The 26,973-nt window shown below is 34.1% G+C and overlaps 1 protein-coding gene across 1 annotated transcript in view; it reads left to right on the top strand.

The window, feature by feature from the left end:
• LOC150103044 (uncharacterized) overlaps window positions 1–26,973 on the top strand; it is a 96,904-nt gene that overhangs the window by 65,860 nt on the left and 4,071 nt on the right. Inside the window, exons 4-10 of the mRNA XM_090398066.1 lie at window positions 7,821–7,928; window positions 9,121–9,209; window positions 11,595–11,665; window positions 15,178–15,255; window positions 19,234–19,347; window positions 20,182–20,220; window positions 26,012–26,116. Coding sequence (XP_090254192.1) covers window positions 7,821–7,928; window positions 9,121–9,209; window positions 11,595–11,665; window positions 15,178–15,255; window positions 19,234–19,347; window positions 20,182–20,220; window positions 26,012–26,116 — 604 coding nt within the window. The remainder of the gene's footprint in view (window positions 1–7,820; window positions 7,929–9,120; window positions 9,210–11,594; window positions 11,666–15,177; window positions 15,256–19,233; window positions 19,348–20,181; window positions 20,221–26,011; window positions 26,117–26,973) is intronic.

Below are 26,973 nucleotides of genomic sequence, written 5' to 3'. Positions count from 1 at the left end.
TCTGCTCGACTGGTGCCACCACGATCGCTTCACGAGCTCGAAATCTCTCAGAAGAGTGGGGAAGTATCCCACAAGAACTGTTATCATCTTATCCGGTCCATGCAATCAATATTTACCGCTGTTTGGCTGTTAATGGAGAACATACGCCCTATTAAAAATTAACAAAAGCGTTTTTGGCTATTCTTGTTGTTATTCGCGTTACAATTATTACACGCTAAAATGTATTTGTTAAATGTGTAATAAATATCGATTATTTAAACAATATCTCATCAATTACACCCTATCCATAAGTAAGAAACATTTATTAATGTATAAAGTACCCAATAGTTATAATTATTTGCAGAACTTTATAATTATCCGACAGAAACTAAAATATCCCCTAACTGTTTTGAGCAGTGTACATCCCCATTATGTGACGAAAATGTTCCAATGAACGTGAATTAAGAAACCTCGCATTTCGGACATACAGCGTTTTGTAGCTGCAGTAGGAACACCGACAACGCGCAAAGCAGATAGTCGAAACTAGACGAATCACGTGATTGTAAATAATCAGAATCACATGGAAGACGATGGGTACCAGAAACCGAGGGAAATATACTGCATGTATTAAATCCAATCACTAGAGAAGTGCAGAGAGAAAAGATTTTGTCTCTCAAGGAGTTGTACAGACGGTCCGGCATAAAAATGGATTTACTCATATTATCTTCGGCGGTTTCAAGCACTTTTGCAGTTATCATCGTCATCGACTGTTTTATCAGGTGGTTTTTACAACGGTGTACGACAGACCAACAATTTTCTCTTACGTGCTTTTCAAACGCGAGCGATATGCACTCGAGATGATGTTTTCAATTATCACAACAATCGCACGTGGTCTAATCAAATTCCATATGCAGTTATTCTATCGGAACAGCAGCAATTCTCCAATGTATAGGAAGGTATCTTTGGAGACAGATTAATAGAACCGTATGTTTTTTTTTTTTAGAAAGGCAAATAGGACCTTTCTGGCATGCCTTTTTTCAAAACCTCATAACAACCCTCCATTATGTGCTCAATGATGTTCCCTTGGCACGGAGAAGAAGCGTGTTTTTGCATGATTGAGTTCCCCAAACCTGCAACTGCGAGGTCCGAGGGTATCGTGAACAAATATTTCACAAATATGAATTTGTCTTGGGGAACCAATTATGTGGCCTTCTCGGGTCACCTGACCTACATCATGTGGATTTTTATTTGTGGGACCATCATTGGTTTACTCTGTTCTCAGTGATGTTGATGAACTTCACGAATGTGTTGAACATGCATGCACTTCTATCAGACACCAATCAGGAACTTTGGTGTGTGGGAAGCTGTCTCTGATGAGAAGTGTCAATGGCTACTTAGCTGGCCATTGAGATGTGTGTGTGTGTGTGTATATATATATATATATATATATATATATATGTGTGTGTGTGTGTGTGTGTGTGTGTGTGTGTGTGTGTGTGTGTGTGTGTGTGTGCGCACTGCATGAGACATCGTAAACACTCCTAAGTACCTGTCCAGGTGAACATGATGAATTATAGCGGTTTTTTCAGATTTCTTGGTATAGAGTCTCCAGCACGAACGTCGCGCTCTGCAAAGATGATTAATGAGACTGAAATTCTTTCGAACTATATCTTTCTCGAACTATATCTTTCTCACTATATCTTTCTCGTTGCTAATCAGACACAGAACTAGCGTCCATCCTACGAGAGGTGCATGGTCGACATGGATGAGTCTGCGTGTCGGTAATAGATGTCTACCAGAGGGCGCCATTTTTCAGCTTGCTCTACTGGTACAAAAGCCGAATAAGCGTTAGGGAAAACATTCCAAGACCTACTTTACAAGTTCTGATTCAGAATGTTGTGACCAACTATACTGGGTCCATAGGACTGGGTCCTATTCCAGTCCTCTGGTTCGTCAAGCGAGGATGTTCCTTAGCTCAACTTGTATCGAATGCAGTTTTAACCTAATTCCATACGTATCCGAAAAATGGAACGATTAATTACATTCTTTCCAAATCCCTAGTTATAGTGCACGGTCATGTGATCAATAACAGCATTACGTGTATTGACTTTGCGTTCCTGTCGATCCTGCCCCTTGTATCGATCACCTCTTTCCGGCAAAATGACCTACATTTACTTGATGCTTTCTGTTATCATACAATTCCCGCATACCAGAGATACTACTAAATGCGGGAATTCTAGCAGAGCAACGAATTCCAATATATCTTTATTAACTTTCCCTAATGCTACTATCACTCCTAGTTTGAAACCATTCCGATGAAAACCTCTCTTATTATCATACTTCAATGCAAACTGTCGCTGGGAGGTTTAGTTTCGTGATATCATTTGTTGCGTGTTAATGATGGTATCAATAACACGCAACTTCCATATTCTAATTAGCGAAAGGTAATATCTCTAAGTTATGGTTACTAAGTGTATATATATATATATATATATATATATATATATATATATATATATATATATATATATATTTATTTATTTATTTATTTATTCTAGCGAGTATGAATATCTATATATTCATTCTAGCGAGTGATTTTTTAAAATCACTCGCTAGAATGAAATAATTTAGTTACCGATTTAAAACATTTTACAAAGTTATTTTTAATGGCATACTACACTACTTCCATGTACACTATGTATACTATATCCAAATTTTTACCGCCAAAATTTGTCGTCTGCTATAGTATGCTACAGATTCGAGACCCTTCGACACTTCTGCGCATGTCACAAAAAGGAGAACCCATTCCGATAATAGGGTAATCAATCCGTCTTCTGGGATGAGTTGTTTATTATTACACGTCGGAAAATTAACTTCTCTTTTATGATCGTAGTTTTTAAAGTGGTAACTATTTTGCTTGTATAACAGTTGGGAAATTTTATCTATAAAGCACGTGATTTCGCGTGCTGGCGACCAATTCGTAAGTCCTTCATTTCTTTCTCTCCTTCAATGATAACGTCCAAGAGTTAATTAAATCTCATTCTGAAGAATTAGGTGATTCCGACCTGCTAAATTTCGATGCACAACGGGAAGATCCCGAAGAATATAAAGAAAATTTAATCACTGACAAGCCCAAAGAGATTTCACAGAAATAATTTGAAAACATTTTTCGTACAATCAAAGTTTTTAAGCAGCAATGCTTAGAAACTGACCCTGGTGTAGATAGAACTAGGTAAAATTTGCAGAAGTGGCAATAGGGCCATACCGTCGGTTGTATGAAAAAAAAGAAACAAAATGCTCGTCAAACTATGTTAACTCAATTCTTTGTCAAGAAGTAGAATAATAAATTTATATTCTGAATATGTTTTATTGTCTTTCAGCTTCATAGTTTTCCTTTAATTAGACCCTGAGACATACCCTAATTCTTTTATAAAAAAAACTTAAGGATCAAAAATGAAATCTGAGGAACGAATTATACATTTTCCCACAGGTTATTATATTCGATTAGTGCGTTTTCGATTAATGCGCCTGTTTTAAAGAACGCATTAGGCGCACTAATCGAGAGATTGTTGTATATATAATACATATATATATATATATATATTTAATATATATATATATGTATTGTATATGTATTAAATATATATATGTATTATATGTGTAGAAAGTTTTTTACCTTGGGTATAATATATGTTAAAGATACCAAGTTATTTTAAATATAAACCTGGTTTTCATTACTCTAGTTCCCAAGTAAGCAAACAGACAAGTCAGTCAAGTTTGCGTCTGCAAGTGTTGCAAGTCTAGCTGATCCTGCAAGTAGTGCAAGACCAAGGCAACTCCTGGTAAAGGCAGTATAAGCTCCGATCACTATTCTTAATATTTACCCTTAATGCACAGCACATCTCCAGAGGAGATGTATGATGCTATGTATTAAAGGCAAGGGGCCACTACCCAGACCGGTTTCGACCTTTATTGAGGTCTCGTCAGTGGGAGCCAGGCTAAGAAATACTAAGTTTTAAGTAATACAGAGCTTATAAATATTTTACCAACACAAGTTACCATAAGGTTCTTTGACTTTATTAACTAAAAATCTCAGGATGAGAGATAGATGTAGAAAGTTTTTTACCTTGCGTATAATATATGTTAAAGATACCAAGTTATTTTAAATATAAACCTGGTTTTTTTTACTCCATTTCCCAAGTAAGCAAACAGACAAGTCAGTCAAGTTTGCGCCTGCAAGTGTTTTGCGCCTGCTCTGTATTACTTAAAACTTAGTATTTCTTAGCCTGGCTCCCACTGACGAGACCTCAATAAAGGTCGAAACCGGTCTGGGTAGTGGCCCGTTGCCTTTAATACATAGCATCATACATCTCCTCTGGAGATGTGCTGTGCATTAAAGGTAGATATTAAGAATAGTGATCAGAGCTTATACTGCCTTTACCAGGAGTTGCCTTGGTCTTGCACTAAGTGCAGGATCCGCTAGACTTGCAACACTTGCAGGCGCAAACTTCTCTGTTTGCTTACTTGGGAAATGGAGTAAAAAAAAAAAAAACAGGTTTATATTTAAAATAACTTGGTATTTTTAACATATATATACATGTAGAAAGTATTTTTACCTTGGGTATAATAAATGTTAAAGATACCAAGCTATTTTAAAACTGGTTTTACTCCATTTCCCAAGTAAGCAAACAGACAAATAAGTCAAGTTTGCGCCTGCACGTAATGCAAGTCTAGCTGACCCTGCAGGTAGTGCAAAAGCAAGGTAACTCATGGTAAAAGTAGAATAAGCTCTGATCACTAATCTTAATATTTACCCATAATGCAAAGCACATCTCCTGGAGGAGATGTATGATGATTTGTATTAAAGGCAAGGGGCCACTACCCAGACCGGTTTCGACCTTTATTGAGGTCTCATCAGTGGGAGCCAGGCTAGAAATACCAAGATTTTAGTAATACAGAGCTTATAAGTATTTTACCAGAACATTTTACCCATAATACAAAGCATCATACATCTCCTCCAGAGATGTGCTTTGCATTATGGGTAAATATTAAGATTAGTGATCAGAGCTTATTCTACTTTTACCATGAGTTACCTTGGTCTTGCACTACCTGCAGGGTCAGCTAGACTTGCATTACGTGCAGGCGCAAACTTGACTTATTTGTCTGTTTGCTTACTTGGGAAATGGAGTAAAACCAGGTTTAAAATAGCTTGGTATCTTTAACATATATATATATATATATATATATACCGGCCTAGGTAGTGGCAAGAGGCCACTACCTAGACCGGTTTCGACCTTTATTGAGGTCTCATTAGTGGGAGCGAGCCAGGCTAGAAATACCAAGATTTACAGGAAGCATGGTGTGAGAGCGACGAAAAAACAATCAACAACCATAAAAGTTCTAAATATTTCCTTTCCGAAAATGTTAAGAATGATTTTCTCATGGTTTTACTTTAGAATGATATCCTCATTCTGCTCTTACTGTGTGTTGAATCTAAAACAATTATTATGCAAGTAATGGAAATGAAATAGCTAGGATGGTTCTACGCAATATCCTTACAACCACTACCAGGAACCATAATTGTATACAACATTGTTTCCCGACTCCATAATGAACTACATATCCCATGGGTGAGATTTCATCTCTCTCTCTCTCTCTCTCTCTCTCTCTCTCTCTCTCTCTCTGTGTGTGTGTGTGTGTGTGTGTGTGTGTGTTATCAGCTTTCCAAAGCTAAATGAAGTTGGTGAAAAATTTAGTCATCATTCTATTTTGCTATTCGTTTTTATCTTAAAGCCCATCTCTCTGATGAGACTGTATTTATTATCTTTACTGTTTCTAGTCATCCTAGTTTCAGAGGTTTTTGATATAAAACGCTTTTTGTAGAAACTAGTCTATTGTTTCTACTTGGCATATGCTATGATAAATAGCCTTCGGTAAAGTGAGTCTGCACAGGGAACCAATCGACAGACACTGAAAAGAATGTGCAATTTTGTACGAAAACAAAACAATGATAAATTGAGCTGTCAGTAGTCTGTGGTGAAGTACTTATGGTCACCAGCATTGAAAAGTCTGCTCAGGTACTAATGTCATGCGCGTCACTAGAACGTTTGGTAAAATGAACTACACATAAGAAAATAAAAAGTCAGTCTATTTTATGCTTTAGCAGTGTCCCTTTTCTTTTCTTTTAATATTTATATTAAAGAATATAATGTAACACACAAGAAAGTTCGAAAATTATTTTACTTATGCTACGATAACATGTTTAAAACATAATATTAAGTGTATTCCAATTTTTTTTGCTTGGGTTGGTGAATGGGTGTAGGTATCAATTTTTAAATTACTTAATGACAATATCATTAATTAATCAAACGCATATATTTATTCATTTCTTATCCTTAAACTTCCTTCTGCAAGAAGCAAAGTGTGAACGAAATATTTTACATGCAAAATCTCACTAAAATGTGAAAAATCAAGTACTTACCAAGAATGTACGGTCTGCGGTCGTATGGGATATACAATTATGAGGAAAGAGTTATTTTGAGAAACAGTAACACCTGTGTGCGTGTTCGTTTCCGGAGAAATAAAATATGTTTTCCCCTTCCACGCGAAATCTGTATGACATGTTCAAAAATTTCTGCAAATTCATCTGAAATTATTACGTAATTTCCTGAAGAAAATAGTCGGACTTTCTTTATCGAAACACGGGAAGAAAACCACAAAAAAAAAAAAAAAAAAAGTCTCGGCTGCACATTTCTTAAAATGAAATAATGGAAGGCTAACAAAGTATTTTTTTCCCATTGTTATATAATACTTAATGAGCAGAGATTTATAAGTTAAAAATATTACGAGGGTGTTTCAAAGAACAAGGTAACAGCAAGTGAAAACTCAGTTCACAGGGTTGGGGATGAATAGATAAATGTAATGTTTGTGTGATCTGTTTTTATACTCAGACAACTACGAGATAGCATCGCGTGGGCATTATACAGCCGCACCATCAGTTACACACTACTAGTAGGACGACTAGGAAAACAGTCATAACACGGGGAGATTCGATTTCTTCATGTTTAGAATACCACGCTGTCAAAAATAAATCGCCTGCAGGTCTAAATGTTTAGAGGAAACAACATGTTACGGAAACAGATTTGGCTTTGATGTAATGCCTTAGCTAATGCAGAAAGACCAGCAGCAACACAGTGGCCAAAGCATGTCTTTGACAATGATAATGTTTGCTATGCAGACGCCTTAATCCGAGAAGAAGACACGCTTCGCGACATTGTCAAAGAGCTTACAATCTTACAAGGTAGCGTGCGTAGCATTTTTTACAGAAAAGTTTAGCACACGGGATCTCAAAGCAACTCGCGAATGTTCACAAAGCTCCTCATCACACAATAGTAATCTTGCACTCAGTGATTTTTATCTTTTTTGAACCACTGAAGAAGCACCTGGCCGGCAAGTGACATGCAGCTGAGAAACACTGTGCAACACACTGTCAGTTCCTTTTTAAAGACAATAAATACCTTTGGGAGTGTATAACGAAAGCGACATGTCTCGAAGTCTTTTGTGACATGTTTGCATTTATATTCGAATCAAACCCTTCAAATAAGAGTACCTTATTGTTACCTTATTCTAACTTTAAATCAGATGTCACTCAATTGAAAGATTTGCATTTTCTGCTATATCTCCACGTTCTCTCATTGTACTGTTGTTCACACACACACACATACACACGTGTGTGTGAACAAATGTGTACTGTAAGTTGCGCTACAACCATGTTTCTGTAATTGTAATGTAAATCAATTGCTACATCGTTTAATAACTCTTAATGCGTGGTTTCTTTTCAGGGGAAAGCAATCGCTAGAAACCATCTGCCTGGTGCTGGCTTATAAAATCAAATATCCCAACAACTTCTTTCTACTGCGTGGGAACCATGAATGCGCCAGTATCAATAGGTACGTTCTGTGCTTCTTATTTTATTTCTGATAAGATTCGCTACTTTTCCAATCTTCTCTGCTTGTAGAATTGCTTTTAATTATAATCGTACTGCAGAAATTCCTAGTCATATCAATGCCATGCTACCTTAGATCGAAACAGTACAATGTAGGCGGTCTTCTTAAAGTCCCCTGAGGGTCTTCTTAGAGACCCTCAGGGGACTGTAATTGTAATGTAATCTTGCACTCAGTGATTTTTATCTTTTTTGAACCACTGAAGAAGCACCTGGCCGGCAAGTGACATGCAGCTGAGAAACACTGTGCAACACACTGTCAGTTCCTTTAATAAATAAATAAATAAATAGAGACCCTCAGGGGACTTAACCAGAGTACTTAAGATCTCAAGGTCTCGTGAGGAGAGGGGAAAGAAGAATCATTATTTTAAGAATCATAATTAAAGTGAAATATACTGTTACACTCAGAAACAGTTACGACTGTTCCATAATTCGATCATAATATCCTGAGATTTTTGAACAATACATTAAGCATCAGGCGAAAGTTTCTCTCCCTCTCTCTCTCTCTCTTTCCATCGTGTTTCATCGTATACCATGCAGGAGAACAATAACACAGCAAAGAAAGAAAACCCGTAATTGATAAGTCTGTCAGTTTGTTTCCGTTGCAGAGACGTTTACAAAAAACTGAGGACAATTTGAAAGCGTTTCCTGGATCTTCAATTTTTTTTTCGGCACAATTTAAAAAGAACAGATACCACGCGTCCAGAAGCTCGATATATACTTCTTTCCATTGTTAAAATATTTGTTGTTGCGAAACATTTATTGGTTATACTGACATTCTTATATTTTCCCTTTTTAATTCTACGTTTGAGACAAAGTAAACACTACTGACTGCCGGTGATTTCATTGAAAAATTAACGAAACCAGTAGATCAGCTAAAAGTTATTTACATGTAATTAGAACCAAATAAAAGAAAGATATAAAATAAACAAACACCTTCGATATTCAGTTTTTAGTGATAGAATGTAGAAACTAACATTGCACATCTAAGTATATATTTAAACACAAGGATTCGCATCTATCCTTTAGTTATAAAGCTGGAAATTAAATTTTGGAACTGCGTGCAAATAAATAAATAAAAGCAAATGTATAAAATATTTTTGTTTATGCTGTTTACAACATTTTTTTTTTCCTTACAGGATTTATGGTTTTTATGATGAATGTAAACGGCGCTATAGCATAAAACTATGGAAGACCTTTACAGATTGTTTCAATTGTTTACCAGTCGGTAAGTCTGGGATCATGTTTTCAACAATTAAAAATAATGTATGCAATAAATGGATAATTAATACCAATATTGATTTTTTTCTGCACATTGATGAAACGTATTTTCTATATACAAAATGCGATTGGTTAGAAATCTGTTTTTTTTTTTTTTTTTTTTTTTTGTTATCTTCTTCAGTCATCCAATGGTTTCTTGCCTGTGGGTGATGGATGACCTTTATCCACCATCTGTAGGTCTGGTTGTCATTTCCTTCAACTAGAGTAACAATAAACATTTACTGAGGCATTTACATCTGTTTACATACCACATTACTTGCAGTTTCCTTCCACACATTCTAATAGAAAAGGTAACAGCAGGATTATGTGCTAACTGGAATGTAAACAGAAACTATCGAGACTAAGCTATGATCGAGAGAATGGATGCTTATATATAATAGCGACATTTTAAAGTCTGAGCGGCCCTGCTCATTATATCATATGAACGGTATGGTAAAAAAATAAAAATAAATAAAAATAAAAAATATAATAACAGTGACACGCACGTAGAAAAAAATCCTCCCCAAAAAAAGAAATATCCATCCAAAAATGAGAAAAAAAAACTTCTACGCTCTAACATACGGAGGTTCGACATAAACATATATACTGCTCACCACCATTTATACACATTAATATCAAAAAACATTGGGTCACAGAAATAATTCTTTTCGAAAAGATTATCTTCATTCTAAATCACTCCACCATCTTAGTTTTCCAACAGGTCTTCCAAAAAAAAAAAAAAAAAAAATTCGCCATAACACAAACATGCGATAGCTACAAAATAAATGATAAATAAAAAGTAATATATAAACAAATAAAAATTAAAATCCCCAAATCTGAAAGGATTAAATGCGTAGACCTCGCCTCTTGTACAAATAGTGGTCACACTTCCTCGTCGATTGTCCTGCATATATACCAGAGCACAAATCATCTTCTATAACCACAGTGTGTAGTATTCTTCCGCACTTTCTAGTCCATGGGATTCAAAGATCCTATCCATCTATTCCACTGCAAACGATTGTTTTAGGTAATACTGCTCAGTTTTTGATGACACCAGAAATAAACGGATGTTGTAGGTGAATAATTCGAAGTTTAGATATAATGAATAATTCAACTAAGATCAATATTTCGTTATTTTCTACAAATGTGTTCTACATTTAAAAATAAAAGATTTGGGAATGTAAATTGCATACATTTTTTTGAACAGCAATAGTATGGGTGGCGCTCTGAACCAAATAGGGATAGGGTAAATGGTGGGGGAAGTGACAGCGGAAACGTGATGTCACTGTCAGCTGTTCCCCCGTGAAATTCCAAGCATTTCATAGTGTTTCACTGTTCAGCCACTAGGAACCAAATAGGGATAGGGTAAATGTTGAGAGGGTGAAGTAGGAACCGTGCTGTCATCACTATGGAATGCTTGGAATTTCACGGGGAACAGCTGAAAGTGACGTCACGTTTCCGATGTCACTTCCCCCCACCATTTACCCTATTTGGTTCAGAGTGCCACCCATACTACTAACAGCATACTGCACATATGTAGGGTAAATAATGGGGGAAGTGACATCGGAAACGTGACGTCACTTTCAGCTGTTCCCCCGTGAAATTCCAAGCATTCCATAGTGATGACGGCACGGTTCCTACTTCACACCGATCGTTTTGTATACAGCGGTGTAAATACTTGGTCTGAATTGTGGACTAAAGTTTATTAAATACGTGAGAAGAGGGAATATAACAGGAGAAAGAAATGCTAAATACAAGTTAGCATTTCTCCTTTATCAACTTTTTCTTTTATAGGAAAGGTAAAGCAAAAATTTTCAAATATGTTGTAAAATTGGGTAAAAGTATGGTTAAAGGGTGTGAGAAATAAATGTCGTTTTCATGGAAAGTGGAAAAGTTTAGAATTTAATATATATTAATACTTCAATGAGTACTTTAGAATTTAAAAACCAGTTTAGCAATCAGCGTATTATCCAGTAGATAATACTATATCAACGAAACTAGAAGATAAGGACAAAATACCTCTATACACTTTCTATCAATTTATACGTAATCATTTTCAAACTTAATAATAATAAGTAGCCATTAGTCAGTGAATTATACAATTAGATATTGTATTATTCAATCTTTTATGAAGGCAAACAGTATAATATTTGTTCAGAACCAATATTTGAAGCAGTGCTGCTTCACTGATCACAACTTAAATGAGAAACCACTCCACTGAGGACTTCTGTCGCTTTCATATATTCTCAACGTGAATGAATACTTGTGTAATATTTTGAAGGTTAATTTCTAATCTACATGTAATGGCTATGTTATTAGTTCATGCAGACTAAACCGATTTTTTTTCTTGCAGCTGCCTTAATAGAGGGCACGATACTATGTATGCATGGAGGCCTTTCCCCAGAATTGGTGGACCTAAAACAGGTGGGCTACTACTCATCACTTTGTTTTGATAACTGTAAGCAGTTAACTCTGCAGTAAAAAAAATCGAAAACTAATGCATAAATAGTTAAATAGTTGCAACTTCAAATCAACTGGAGCGTTTATTTCAGATTAAAGACAGCAAACATTCCGTAATATATAATTAATCTTGACAGAACAGGATAGCATCTCCTCCCCCCCCCCGCGCCGTACGAAATATTTAAAACTATTAGTATAAATTTACGTGATGACTGTAATGTATTCTCCATCTTTTTACTGCCGTAGTGTACTTCCATTCAACAGCTTAAATTTCATCTTAAAATCCAGACTCGGTTTAATGACCGTATGAAGCTAGCTGTCATTGCCGCAAGAAAACCGACAAACAGTTAGTGTTCCAATGCACACAGCAGACATGTCAATCTTCCTTTACCGTAAACACGGGAGAAGGCACCGGAAGGAACGGTAGTGCAAGAGCGAGCTAGCTAGCGATCGATATTCCCGTAAGATCCGAGAGGCTAGCAGCAGCAATGACGACTCGAACATTCTCGAAATCTGCTCATTCTCCTCCCCTCCCTCCGTCACCTAAATACTTCTGTTCTGGCCGCTGATATTACTTCTCTTCCAAATGTCACTCTTTCAGATCTTTCGTTAAGGAAGTCTCGCAAGAAGTTGGTTTACCTTGCACGCCCTGGATGTCGTTCAAGAGGAAATAGAGATCTCTTGCAATATTCAAACACCCGTATATATTGTCAAATATAGTTTGCTGCCGTGTGCGGCAAAAGCTTCACCTTGAGAAAACATTTTCAACTCAGGTAAGAGTTGAAGAGTCTTGCGAATCGAAGAAGTCTGTTCATGCTGAATAGCAATCCCACTTCATCTAGAGGATCTATTTGTTTGTATCTTGATGGCGCCCAGTAATATGAAGCGACGATTTTCTCTCTCTCTCTCTCTCTCTCTTAGTATTTTAAGTTAATACACTACCTTGTTCCACAATACAAGTGAATCTTACAGGCAGGAGACAGAGTGCGTCTCAGATTTAAATAATCAGTCTAAAGTATTTGGCTTCTGTATCTTCTTAATTCTTGAAATTTTATAAAATTATCACATAATATTATGCAACGCTAAATTGTTGTAGTTTGTTACAGCGATTTCAACCTCAGAGGCTTTAAATCATTCACTTAGTAACTTGTGAAACTCCAAGCTGTTCTTTGTTACACAAAAACCTTGAGGCCACATTTCTTATATGGCTAAGTATTTGCTTATGACTGACGATGATTAGAGACGACAACGTTATAGCGTTTTTATGGAAAACATCAAAACCAGCTGTGGCAAGAAGAGGAAGAAGGAAAGGTTAAAGACCTTGTGATCAGGGTGGCCTAAAAAAAAACGCAATATTTGTATTTAGTTTGCATTTTATTTATTTATGGACATATAGATTTTCTTGATCAAATTATGCATATGCAGTAAAGATTTGTTTATCTTACCCTCATAAGATACGGGATGTCTTTAAACAGAATTTCTGAATTTTTTTATGTGACTCCCACCCATGAAAGGTTGCAAACCTATATAGTACCTTAGTACCGTGAGTAGGCTAAGGATATGATTTATTTTTATTTTTATTTATTTATTGGTTTATTTTAGAGTACGAATATCAGTGCGATAAACTCAGAGAAATTAATAACTACTTCAAAATAAGCAGAATTATGAAGTTAACTTAGCGATAAAAATTATTTGAATTTTTCATTTAAAATAAATCTCATCTAATTAAAATCTATCAGTATTAAAATAAGAACCAGTCATTTGGGAATTCCCGATTGCGGGATAAACAAGAGAGTTTAATGCAATTGGGACCAGCAACCCAGTTACATTCAATTAACTCTCATATCAAACAGTAAAAGTCAACTAAGTCGTTAAAACTTACTTTTTGATGTAATATAAATTGCTTATAAACTCTTAAATGGGTTTCTATTAAACTATTTTCTAGAAGATGTTTTTTTATTAAAGTTTAGGCACCTATGTTATGTCTCTAAATTGTTATATAAAATTAAAATATTGGTGTTTAATTTAGAATACCTTCCATTTGAAGCACGATTATACAAGAAAATTTTGGTCACCACTGGTTTCAGTTGATGTTCAAATATTACATCGTACGTTTGATCCATCTAGGATACGATGAACTTTTATAGTATTTTTCAACTGAAGGCGAGTTAGCTGGTCTCATATACAGATGAAAGAGTTCCCTTCTGGAAACGGTTTTTTTTTTCAGAAAAAAAATAAAATAAAAGACAAAATCGGGCGGTGAACCCAACTAATTTTCAAACAAATCAACGTACACAGGAAAAAAAATCGTTATTATTTTAATAATAAACTTTATATGAAGCCAGATTACATGTCATGACAAGTCATCGAACTTAATGCGTTCAGAGAAAGATGAGATTAAATGAATTCATCTATTTAACTAGAATGTTACTCTTCCCTAACATCACATTGCCTACTCTTCTGACTTCGTATTTTTATTGCAGTTCTTGCACTGATGATCTTAGAAAATGTTCTCATGAGATTCCAAAACACTCAACATTCAATGTTCCCTTTAATTTTTTCGGAAAAGAGATCAAAAAGAATGTTGGTCAATCTGAATATCAAACTATCTTTTGATCCTGATGGCATTTCTCTGATATCGTATTCCGACGGTGACTCCAGCCATGACTCCTGTTTTGTCTGATTTGGGATTTTTCATAAGAAATCTGCTAGTTTTTCACTGAAACTATGTCATTATTTCTAGTTAAATCATAAAGGATGACTTGTGAAATATACTATAGGCAGTGTTGCCATTCTTCGTCTCGTCTGCATACTTTCGGAAAGGCCCATTCAATGATGACCGGTGATAATAGCCACAAAAAAGCCTTCTATAAAAGACAGAACCAAACGAAAAATCTCAATGGAACTATATTTTTGTTATTATTGCATATTAATCTACGTCAGAAACTATTTTATTGAATGAGCAGCGATATTTGAAACAACAAAGCTAGTGGCAGTGCAGTGCCTTTGAAGAGAAAGGCACTGTCCTCTAGTGCCATTCTAGAACTTTTCGCTTTATCTAATTCATCTATCCTGTTTCAGCCTTTAACATCCCTTCGGCCTCTCAAAGAAACTATTCGTTAACAGCATTACCACAAACCTCTGTATCTTAGCAACCAAAGCAAGCTTACTTTCTTGAATTATTCTGCTTTTAATGTAAAATCGGGCCACACACTGCATATTTATATTATTACTACTGGCTTTGTTATTGCTAAACATTTGTATAACTGTACAGAAAGAATAAAATTTCTCACTTCACTTAGTTCTTCCTCTTCTTAATTTTTTTTGTTTTGTTTTGTATATCTGAACTCAAATGAGTTCTTCACGCTTCTCTTCAAATTTTCCAAATAGTTCTGAATATACTAAACTAAAACATTCTTCTACGAGTAGTTATATATTTGTACATGTGATTTTTGTTCTTTATATTTCCACTTCAGCTGAGAGAAATACCCCGTCCTATAGACGTTCCAGACCATGGCTTAATCTGTGATCTTCTCTGGTCCGATCCTGATGAGGTAAGAATGATTTCTCTGCTTGTTTATTGAACATTATTTTAATATGAAAATGAAGACATGCATTATGTGTTTGTTCAGCTTATTTTCTTCTGCAAAGATGGACTATTTGGCAGACTAAAACTGAAAAAAGCACTATAAAATGCATTTTACTTTATTCATATCCGGTAAAGAGGAGTTTGCTACAATAAATGCATCGTTTACGCCATTCTTTGTAAATTACATCAATTGTGAAGCAATGTTTAAGCGAACCTGAGTCAATCTTTCTCTCCAGATATCTCAAATAATACTGAATGTACTAGAATATTCTTGTAATCATTATATATTTGTACATTATATATTTGTACGATTTCAAACTACAATCGTTCAAACAATACAACGGTTTGAAAAGGAGCATAATGAACACAACCTGCATCAGAATGGAAAATAGCACAGATCTCTCAGAGTCCTCCTGTCAGCTGAAATCAAGCAGTTACAGATACAGTGCACACAGGACGCTGATCACGTGAGCAGTGGTAAAAGGTCGCTTAATCTCATAAATCCCAATGCTGGCTATTCCGCCCTGGCGTCTAGGCCAGGATATCGCGATATCGTGACAAGTGGCAACAGTTTAAGCTGAACGGTATATAGATGTTTTGTTTTATTTTGTTTTTGTCGAACAAGTTAGGTCGTCTGGAAACTAGACTACCTGAATTGCAGCTTATCTATCTAGTACCGATTACTTCCAGGAGAATAATGTACACAGATTTTCATTAATGATTTCTGAGATCCACTACAATCCAATCAGAGACCATTGTAACTGCGTCCGTATTAACCGGCATCCCGTAGAACCTTTTAAGGCCTAGCAGCGAGTGGAAACTACTGTCGTCACGTTATAGAGAGAGATTTAAAACAGGGCCTTTGTAATCCTTGCTTCCTTCATTTGGAAACAACCTCATCTTCTATCATTTGGAAAAAAAGGAAAGGAAAATTCCCTCCCCCATTTTTTCCCTTCTTTCATGAAAAAATAAAATACGAAACAGAAACAAAAACGAAAAAAGAAATAAAATGAGAGGATCTGTAGAGAAAATGCATCTAAACTCGTGGTTGGCCTTGGCGGATCTACATAGGTTATTTTATTATATTATAGGGAATTTTGGAATATTAATTTTCATATCTGAAAATTTATTATCTTCTGAATCGAACAGGCAATCCTTAAAATATTTTAAAGTGAGTAATCTCAAACGGAACTATAAGAATGAAACGTAAAGCTCAACAGAAACTTAAAGAGCTTTGAAATATTTCCGGAAACGCAAAAATGGAGAAAGAAAAATTCAGAAGAGTAAATTACACACTTTTGTAGTAAACAACCTTTATTTCGTAGATTAATTTACTACAACCAGACTCTCCGATTAATAACTAAAGAGTAAATATAATTTCCTAATTACTTAAATTAATGGAGCTGACTCTCGAGTCGTCAAAGAACCACGGCAAAACAAAAATAAGAAACAAGGAGATTATTAGTCGATTTATCATCGTTACAAGTGACAGATATAAGCTCCGCTAACGGAATCATTAGCAAGCTAGCATTATTTACCCTTTTATTGAACAAGAGGCAAAAGAAACCGTTGCAGAAAATATGACATCTCATATTCTAAGATTCTTAGTCATAATTTCAAGAATACTAATTGACCTGTGCGATTTATTTTATTTTTCACGTATCATATTACATTAACTAGGTAGCTATTTTCTCAGATTTCGTCTGTAAAAATAAATTGCGTAAAAGAAATTCGTCTTGGGAATGATAAATTAATAATAACAAAATTAGCTTTAAATATAGTAATTTTGTACATAAAATTGTACAAAATTAGCTTTAAATATAGTAATTACGTTCAAAGTAACTGAGTTCAATATATATTTGGAATTATATTAAATGAATGGTCATAAATCATTTCGAAGCGATTCGATTTTATAAAGATGATAGACAATTAAAGGGAAATTAAAGAAGGAATAATTTGCAAATCGGTATCATACATTTATATGCTTATTTGCTTTTAACAGAGATAATTTTCAATTAAAGAAGCACAGAAATGTTCAAAGATAATCAAAACGGTGCATTTCGTAATAACATTCTCGTAAAGTTAACATAGTAATATCAATTATTAATTAAGATTAACTGAAGCTACAAAATGCACTTGTTATAAACAGCAATAAGAACTCATTACCTAATCTTTATTTTCATAATGCGTAGAAAACGCAAAATTGTAGGCTTCGTTATTAAGCTAGTGATCATAAATAACAAATTTCATTAAATTTTATAAAGCAATGGAGAAAATATCATTATTATTTAAAAGCGTTCTTCTAATTAAAAAAAACTTTCCAAAATGTTTATTTATTTATTTATTTTCAGTAATAAAGTGAATTGTAACGAAAATAAAAAGAAGATCAAGGACACAATTTTTCGTCGATCAAATTTCTGCACGGAATAGCTGAATTAAAATTTCAAGTCAGTTTGAGAATAAAAATGGCCAATTATATTAAAAAAAAACAAAGAAACATCGTAATCATTCCAAGAAAGCAAAGAATTTTTTTTATAAAAAAATCTTTTTTTCGTTATAAAACCATTTTATTAGAAGAATCGCAAATAACTTTTTTTTTTCATATAGCTGAACTGTTTTATTGCAAAATAATTCGGATCAATGTTAAAATATGTGCAGTCGTTTCAAATGAACCATGTTAATAGCAAAAGTAGGCAATACACAATTATGTATCCAGTTTATTGCCAAAAAATAAAGACTCTATATTCAAATGTGATGATTAATGATGTCCCTATAATATTATACAAGAATGCTTCATGAAACGCATTTTTATGATGGTTTACTATCAGTTTTTTTTACGTTGGATTAGAATGTAGCACGTTCGTCAAATTCCACTGAATTCTAAATAAGCAGAGCAATTATTTTGTATCATTTCCCTGAAAACAGTCTAATATGAACAAAAACTAAAATGTCTCAATAATTTTTTGTACGTATCCCAAATGCCATATTTTTATTCGTTCATTCAGAGCAAAATTATTACATACATACAAACGGGCTAACAAAAAATAAATACTCCAATAGGTTCTCAGTATTTCTAAAACCTCGCCTAAAATCACTTAACAGTTTATCTTCACGACGTTCATTACCAATCACGCGATATCGCGTGATGCGAGTCCTCACTTTTTGAGCTATCACGCGTTATCGCGTGGACGTCGCTAACTAAATAAAAAAATAAAAAAAATTTGGCCACCACACGAAATTCCAATTTTCAGCTTGGCAATGAAACTGTTAAAACAGCAACTACTTCTCCTTCCAATTATCTCTGTATTGATTACTCTCAAATATTGTGAAAACGTTGTAAATTGGATCACTGAAAGGTTATGAATTATAAAACGTCATGAAAAGCATCAAATTAGCTCTTATATTTAATTCAATGCGAGACGAAAATTAATAATATAGTAGCCTTGCATTATTCATTTTACTGTAGAGTTGACGGGGGATTGTTATTCACCAGTGCAGAGCCTTGCTGATGACTGAAGGTAAATTATGCATAAAACGCTCTTAAAATAAATGTGTAATAAACTATTTTCTTGCATAATGAGCAAGAATTTATTTAAGTTATATTCGTATTCTGTCGTATGTAAATAATAAAGTTATTGAGGGATTTAGAAATTAACGAGAAAAAAAGACATTTAAAGGATTCAGAATGAAATAAATGCAGTACTCAAAACATAACTTATTCTTAATAGTTCTAAATCACTTAAGTGAACTTTGTTTATTAATTATAAGGAACAAAGTTCATGTAATTCATAAAAGCTGTGCCTAATCTGAAAGGCTCAAACTTTTACTAACATGATTATAAACAAACTAAGTCTATTTTAAATTACAAGTTTTCTTCTAACAAGAACTTTAATATAATTACCATTGAACATAATAATTATACTTATATCTTTACAACTTTCAGGATATCACAGGATGGGGAGAGAACGACCGTGGAGTGTCTTATACATTTGGAGGTGATGTAGTCAGAGCCTTTCTTGAGAAGCACGACTGTAGCCTCATAGTTAGGGCACATCAAGTAGGTAGTGAGATCAAATTTCTTAATATATTCAGGAAATTTTATATAAATAGTATTACAGATAAATCTTAATCACTCGGAAATAACTGAACGAAATAAAATAATTATAAAGACGAATCAAATATTTTGAGTGATCAAAAATTTAGAAAAATTTTGTTATGTCAAAAATTTGTTATATGTCACTGAATTGCAAATTTTAGTAAGTTTTAACACCTTTTAACCGTGGGAATAATTGGCAGCTTTATCATCTTACCATCCATGCATATAAATATAAAACAAACATACCTTTTCAGGATACGTACGCTTTGGACGTGCGTCAAATTAGACATGTGACAGATTTTTTTCATTTGGAGATTGTATAAAAACTATATACACAAAAGAAATAGTTTAAGATAAAGTATACATATATACAGATAAGAAATATACATACTAAAATTAAAAAAATGGTCTCATTGCAATTTAATGGAGGTATCAAAACGGCAGTCAGGTCGTACCTGGCTGGGTTTTTTTTTGTATTTTATTTGTTATTATATTACTTTGTTTTATATTCATGCTCTCGAACTATCTTTTTACTATAATCTTACCAAACAAACTTACTCTTCTCTTTCCTTATCGAGAAAGTCTATATTTCTGTTATATTTCTTTTATTGTCTCAGAAGAGGAAAGAGAACTATTTATTTAATTATTTATTTATAATATATTATAGTAAAACTTTTTACTATAATATAAAAAGTAAAAAAGTAATATAACTAATGTACTAAATAGACATTTTCAACATCACTTAAATGTGGAGTATTGTACAAGATGACTGTTGCATTCATTATTTCTCTTTAGGTTGTAGAAGATGGATATCAGTTCTTTCAAAAAAGGCAGGTAGGGTCAAAAGATAATTTGTCTTATTAATAAATAAAAATATGCTAAAAATATCTAATTTCTTCCTCTATCAGTTTCATTGTATTCTTTGTTAGGAAAACTATCCAGAGAAAAAAGATTAAGAAAGCATTAATCTGAAAACAAGCTTCAACCCGGCAAACTTCAAGAAAAGAAAAGGGAAATAAAAGTTGTCATTATCGTACCATCCAATCGCCCTGATTTCAGTTATCTCAGACTCGAATTCCGAAGTAAAAACACCCAGTATAAGACCGGCTAATTCACTTTCAACTGAAAAGCCCTGATAAAATTCTTCGCGTCTTAAAAATTCGAACTGGTCTATGAACCAAGTTCATAGTATACTAAAATATGCGCAATAAAAAATCCTTAACTCACGCTTTTGGATTTTTCTATTCCTGAGTTATATGAAATATACTTCCAAGATTTTTGGGAAACAAAATCATATATGATGCAGCTATTATTTTAGAGAAGTTGTGAAGGATCGCAATGGCATCCAGATATAATGTCATCGATTACCAGAATTAATAAGGATGCGAAGTATAAGAAGAAGTGATTTGAAAGTAAACCGAGACAACGAGAGGGAAATTGGGAAATTAATTTGCGAACTTTTATAGTAATATATCACTTTCACTCCGAGATTATAAGGAGAATAAGATCTTCGATATAAATCTGATGAGAAAAGCCATTTCTTTGAAGTCTAGCTGGATTTTGTTGTTAAGAGAACTTTTAGTTTAATTTTCGCCTCACTGTGGGCGAAAAAAGAGAAATTTAAATTGGTGTTTTTTTTTTTTTTTTACTGCAATGGCTAGTTCTTATTCTGTAATTCCAACGATCCGTCTTTTTATCCGCTGATGGGATCGTCATTAACGTCAAGGTCAGAATAACTGTTTATTGCAATTTCTGTTTGATGTATCCCTTTCAACGATATTTTGAAACCTTTACGTAAGTTAGTAGCAGAACAGCCAAGTATAGTTCTCAGTTGATCACTGCAGTTTGCTGTGTAGACTAGTAACCGTTATATGAGATATAAATCATCATTCTTGCCTGTTGAACTCTGTCTAAAAACTCTTGCAAATAGAGGGAAAACCGTTAATAACGCATTTCATTTAGAAAAAGAGGTATCTCCACATTCATAATCAGACAGACTGCATCAAATATCGTATATTTCTTTTTCTGGTATAATAGTTTGCTCTATTCACATATCTCATAAGAATACTTCGAATGTACAAAAACCGTGAGCGAAATACTAAAAAAATAGTAAGTTGGAATTTAGGAGCGACTACGTTTTTTTTATTGGTGGAAACCCATAGGTTTACGCATGTGAAACGTGTAAACACATGTGAAAAGATGGGTTTAGAACCACTAAAGAGGTTGTAAACCTTTCGTTATATGGGTATCGTGGGTGGACTAACGGTAAGATAATCTGAAAATTCGACTCTGAAAGCCAAATGTTGACCATTTTCAAGCCACTTCAGACTTTCAATAAACGGAGTCTCACATTAATCTGCTAGGCTGATGTCATTTGTTTCGATATTATAATGATTTCCTCTGAATTTCCTCGAAATTCAGAGGAAAATGCAATTCAATTCACAGCACTTGGCTCATTTTTCACATATGATGATTTTATTTTGTGAGATATTACTCATTTTTTTTATGAAGTAGGCATAAATCGTCGAGCGTTGCCAAAAAAGTTACCACCTGTAACCCTGTAATCCAGCAACACTCCCCCCACCGGCAGAGGTATGCGCGAAAGAACTTACTCCCCCACCCACATTTTCACCACTTAGGCCGAAATTCTTAGAGTAGCAAAACCAATATAAGAAACAACTGTAGTAAAATTGGTCAAAATCAATTGAATGATACCAGACGTAGGCACAGGTATCTATAGATAATGAGGAGGAGGACCAAATAGGAAGAAAACAGCGCTTTTTGACTTTTTTTTTTTTTTTGGTTTTAGCAATTTCGAAGTATGTGCTCTAGTTCTTTAGTTAAATTGAATTTAACTATCCAAATTCACCAGACTATGCTACACGGAATACTTTGTCAAATAAAAATGGACGATCGGTAATATTCAACTAAGAACAGGAATGAGAGTAGAACAGGTTTTGACTAATGATTCTTGTAATAAGAGTAGTCGGGACGTGCTCAATATTCAACAGTACTTCGTTTAAGAGTCACTGGCATGACTCTTGATGTAATGTATGGTTAAGATATATCTAAGCACAGAAATATACAAATAAGCATTTGTTTTGCATTTGTCATTTGTGCCACCGGCGAAACTATTATATGGTGGATTGATAATAAATAAATGTATAACACTAGAAAATAATTAGTTTAGATGAAAATGAATCTGGCTATCTGTAATTAGGGAAAACAACTTTCTCTGTGAAAATTCAAAAGAAAAATAAAGATCTAGGCAATATTTACATACAGGAAGTTATAAATCTGTAGCATTTCTGAATATTCGTGATAAAAAATGATAAAGCTATAGAGTGAATACCTTTTTTTATTTCCTTTTCTGGCAGCATGACTGAAGGGAGAAATAGTATGCATACTAATATATACTATTATAATTATTATAATTACAATAGTATTATAATTATATTATATATAATCTAATTAAAGCAAAAAAAGTGTACAAGTAACTAGTTTACATAATACACTTTGTTACTTCGAACGGCTGTATTGTTAAAAGTAAAAAAAAAAATAAAAAATAATAAAAGCAAAACAGAGGAAGAAACGATTTGATGTATGGAAATCCTGTTTGCGCAAATTTGATTTGTGCAGGGGGTTAGGTTCTGGAGGTAAAAGCGGAAAAAAAAAAAAGACACATATACAGTGGGTAGGGGACTCTATTAGATACTTCAAGTCATACAAAATCTCCGCCCCCAATGATATTTGTCCATTTTAGCACACGAAATGAAACACTACTTATACGTTACCAATATATATAAATAAAAAAGAAATGTTTTATTTATACATGTGTACATGTATGTAAAATTTATGAAATATTATTTTTCTTACCTTGCTTTCTTCTGACCTGTCATGTATTGATGTGCTTTGAAATGTCGTCGATGAGGGAAGATATGCATCCTCAGTCACGATATGTTTGAAATACGACGAAAATTCTCGTGCTGCGTCAGCGCATGCAGCTCCCCCCCCCCTCCCCTGTAAGTTTAACATAGTGGATTTCGGTTTGTTGTTTGAGCCTAAGCGACTATCCATTATTTGGGGTAAAAGCCTCATTTTCACCTTCTTCATTAAGTTCACTGAACAAACTCTGGTCTTATCCATAATTAATGCCTACGTTAGGGAATATCGCGTGATTCATGTCGTCAGCTTAGAAGCAGTTTTTCCATCCTTTTCATCAAGCGTCCTACGTAAATACTTTTTTTTTTACTTTTCTCAGATTTCTTTATTATGGTTGTAAAATTTAATGGGCCAATGGAGTTCTTTAATCACATATATATGAAGTCCTACGACTTCTATTTTAGTCAATTACTTCCATTTCTTCTTCCAAACGTATGGTTCGCCGTGCTTCTTATCGTCATCTCTGCTGAGGATTCTATTAATATTAGCCATCTTTTAACCTTTTTTTTTTACTTTATTAATAATATTTTATGAACAGTTTATCATGAACGAAAGTTTAATTTACATAATAATGCGAATAAACAAGTTTGTAACAGTTCCCGTAGCAACTTGCATATTAGACGAGTCACTGAAAGACAAAGCAACAGCAGAAAATTCCCTAAATACTTATTGCTTCGGACCGAATTCTCTTTTTCTTAGAAAATTTTTACGCTTTCCTAAAGATGGCGCATTTGTGTGTGTGTGTGTGTGTGTGACCGATATTTGAAGGAACCAGTCCAATTACTGAATGAATTCTGTTTAATAATTATCCCTACCTTCCTGTCATACGAATAATAAAGTATAGAAATGACATGTCTTTTCTTTGATAAAAAGCCAAACGGCTATATTTTCTGGCGAAGTTAATTAAATTAAGGGGATAAAAATCCCTTATTATTTTACAGCTAGTATGCGAAACTCTGAGATCGAAAACTACAATCTAAGAGTTTCATGCCGAAGAACTATCGGCGAATCCAAGCATAAGTGAACACCTGGTAGTACAACACCAAGGCAACTCGAAGCAAAGGTGGAGCAAGCTCCCTCACTATCCTTGATATTTTCTCATAATGTAAAACACAGCTGCTAGGAGACCTTGATATCATCCTGGTCTACCTACTCACTGATGAGACCTCAAAAAAGGTTGAAACCGGTTTGGGTAGTGACCTCTCCTCATAATGTTAGGCAGTATTACATCTCCTAGGAGCTGTGTTTCACATTATGAGAAAATATCAAGGATAGTGAGGGAGCTTGTTCCACCTTTGCTTTGAGTTGCCTTGGTGTTGTACTACCAGGTGTTCACTTACGCTTGGATTCGCCGATAGTTCTTCGGCATGAAACTCTTAGATCGTAGTTTTCGATCTCAGAGTTTCGCATACTGGCTGTAAAATAATAAAGGATTTTTATCCCCTTAATGTCTTTTCTTTATTTACTTTAACTGCTTCTTTATTGAAACGTTCGTTTTGAACTGATCAAAAAACAGCAAGAATTTTGTGATTTTACTGTGAATTTTGAAACGAGCGGTGCTATAAGCGCTAAACATAATTTAAATTCTTTAGAATCGTACATAACCCTAAAGTAGTTGCCACCTTGCTATCTGTTAGTATGTTTGTCTATTAGTTTCCTTTCGTACACCTAAAGAAGTCTTATGTAAATAAGATGCCTGTGTGTCTTTAATAATCTAATTAGTGTTGTGCTACTCGGGTTTAGTAGCATATATAAACTATTACAATAATTATCCATGTACTACTAGTATGTTCACTGGGCATCTACAGATGCCGCATGGTCACTCCGATGCTGGGTGATGTGCCACACCAGGCCTCGCCATGTAGTCCTGTTTTTTTTTTTGCTTTTCTGGCGGCCTCAACTCTCTGAAGATCAGTCACTCCACACGCGCCATCCATCCATCTCATTGATGGTCTACCCCTATATATATATATATATATATATATATATATATTACTATTTATATATATGTAAACAGTAACTTTAAATTTAATAAAATTGGGAACTTTATATGGTCCATCCAATGAAAATGGTATGTCTGTTTTCTCTATATCACAGGCGCCAACGGTCTACAAACTTTTTTTATGTATCCAACTATTAATCTGAACTCAAGTAAACTTTGAACTCCTAGTTGTTCGTTTCTAAATCGTACAGTCTAAATTTCTGCACCATCTTTACAACCACTCTTTGGTCGGTCCCTTGTTATCATGGTTTCCTATGCGTTTTTAACTGAAATATTACCCTTATAGCATCGACTGAAACATTCCTGACAGTATATTTGACTGATGCAATATTTTACCAATGTTAGAAACGGATAGTTGGAATTCTATAATAACCTCGTTTGAAGTATTTTAAGTTCTTTTCCATTTGCCATCGACAGTATACCAATGTTGTCGGCTTTCACAGTATATTTATTTGCCTTATACTGTATGGCTATACAGTCCCCATATGTATAACAGTCATAATATCTCTCTAAGTCAGAAGTTTTCTTAGACGTATTTCAATATATGAGGATAGTTATACATGAGATCCTGTACAGTAGTAATATGTTGAATATAAGTGAGTGGTGTATAATAAAATATTTTATTAAAAGAGATTGAAAAAAGTTCACAGTTTTTATTTATTTATTTTTTTTTTTTTTCAGCTCGTTACACTCTTCAGTGCTCCTAACTACTGTGGCGAGTTTGATAATGCAGGTGCTATTATGATCGTCTCAGAAGATCTCACATGTTGGTTCAGTATCCTTCCGGTAAGCTTTATTACAGTATATCATTAAATGACATTGTAGGTTACTAGAATCAGGGAATGTAGTACAGTCAATGTTTTAATAGAAAAAATACAGATAACAGAATATTTGATAATACTAGTAAAAATCGATTACTGGGGAATTATTCTTCACTCCACTCTTCATTTCATCCACAGTATTTGGTTGATTCTGTATCTCTTATTCTTCAGCAGTGTGCACCATAAAAAGAAATCCGTAATTATATATAGCGCTCTTGGGATCAGGTTATTTCCCCCCCCCCCAACCAAAAAAAATCCATCATGTTGGAAGTATCCTATTAGATAATTTTATCAAATAGGGAGAAAGCTGCTGAATATTCTTAATATTTAATTTCTGGTCACAAATTATAATAAGGTCGATTTTGTTAGCAAAATCGACCATATTATAATTTGTGTTAACATATCGCTTAAAAATAAGTTTTTCAACGATTGTTTTTAGATTTTCTGTGCACTGTATGTATCAGTGCACAGAATAATTCTTAATAATTCTGGTTATTGGTAAAGTAATCCAGGAATGGATTCATCGTAAAACACAAGTTTTATGCGTACCGTTAATTACATAAATAGCGAAACCGTCAATCCAGATAGGCTAATAAACATATAGTATTACCTGATATCGAAAAAGCATCAATTTTTATCTCTCGATATGCGTGTATCTTGGCAGATATTTTTGTAAAGATCTTGGTATACGAAGTGACACACAAAATTCCTTAACTAGTTGAAAAAACAAAGTGTAAGCTTAACTTAGTTATAGATCGCGTTACTTTTCTCTTCAAGTGAGAATTTATAAACCAAGTCCTGCATTCGGGTCCAGCTTTAAGC

The sequence above is a fragment of the Typopeltis vanoorti genome, chromosome 9, assembly GCF_054136105.1.
Source record: "Typopeltis vanoorti isolate ZY-2024b chromosome 9, IOZ_Tvanoo_1.0, whole genome shotgun sequence".
Taxonomy (NCBI): Eukaryota; Metazoa; Arthropoda; class Arachnida; order Uropygi; family Thelyphonidae; genus Typopeltis; species Typopeltis vanoorti.
This window is presented reverse-complemented; position numbering and strand designations above follow the sequence as displayed.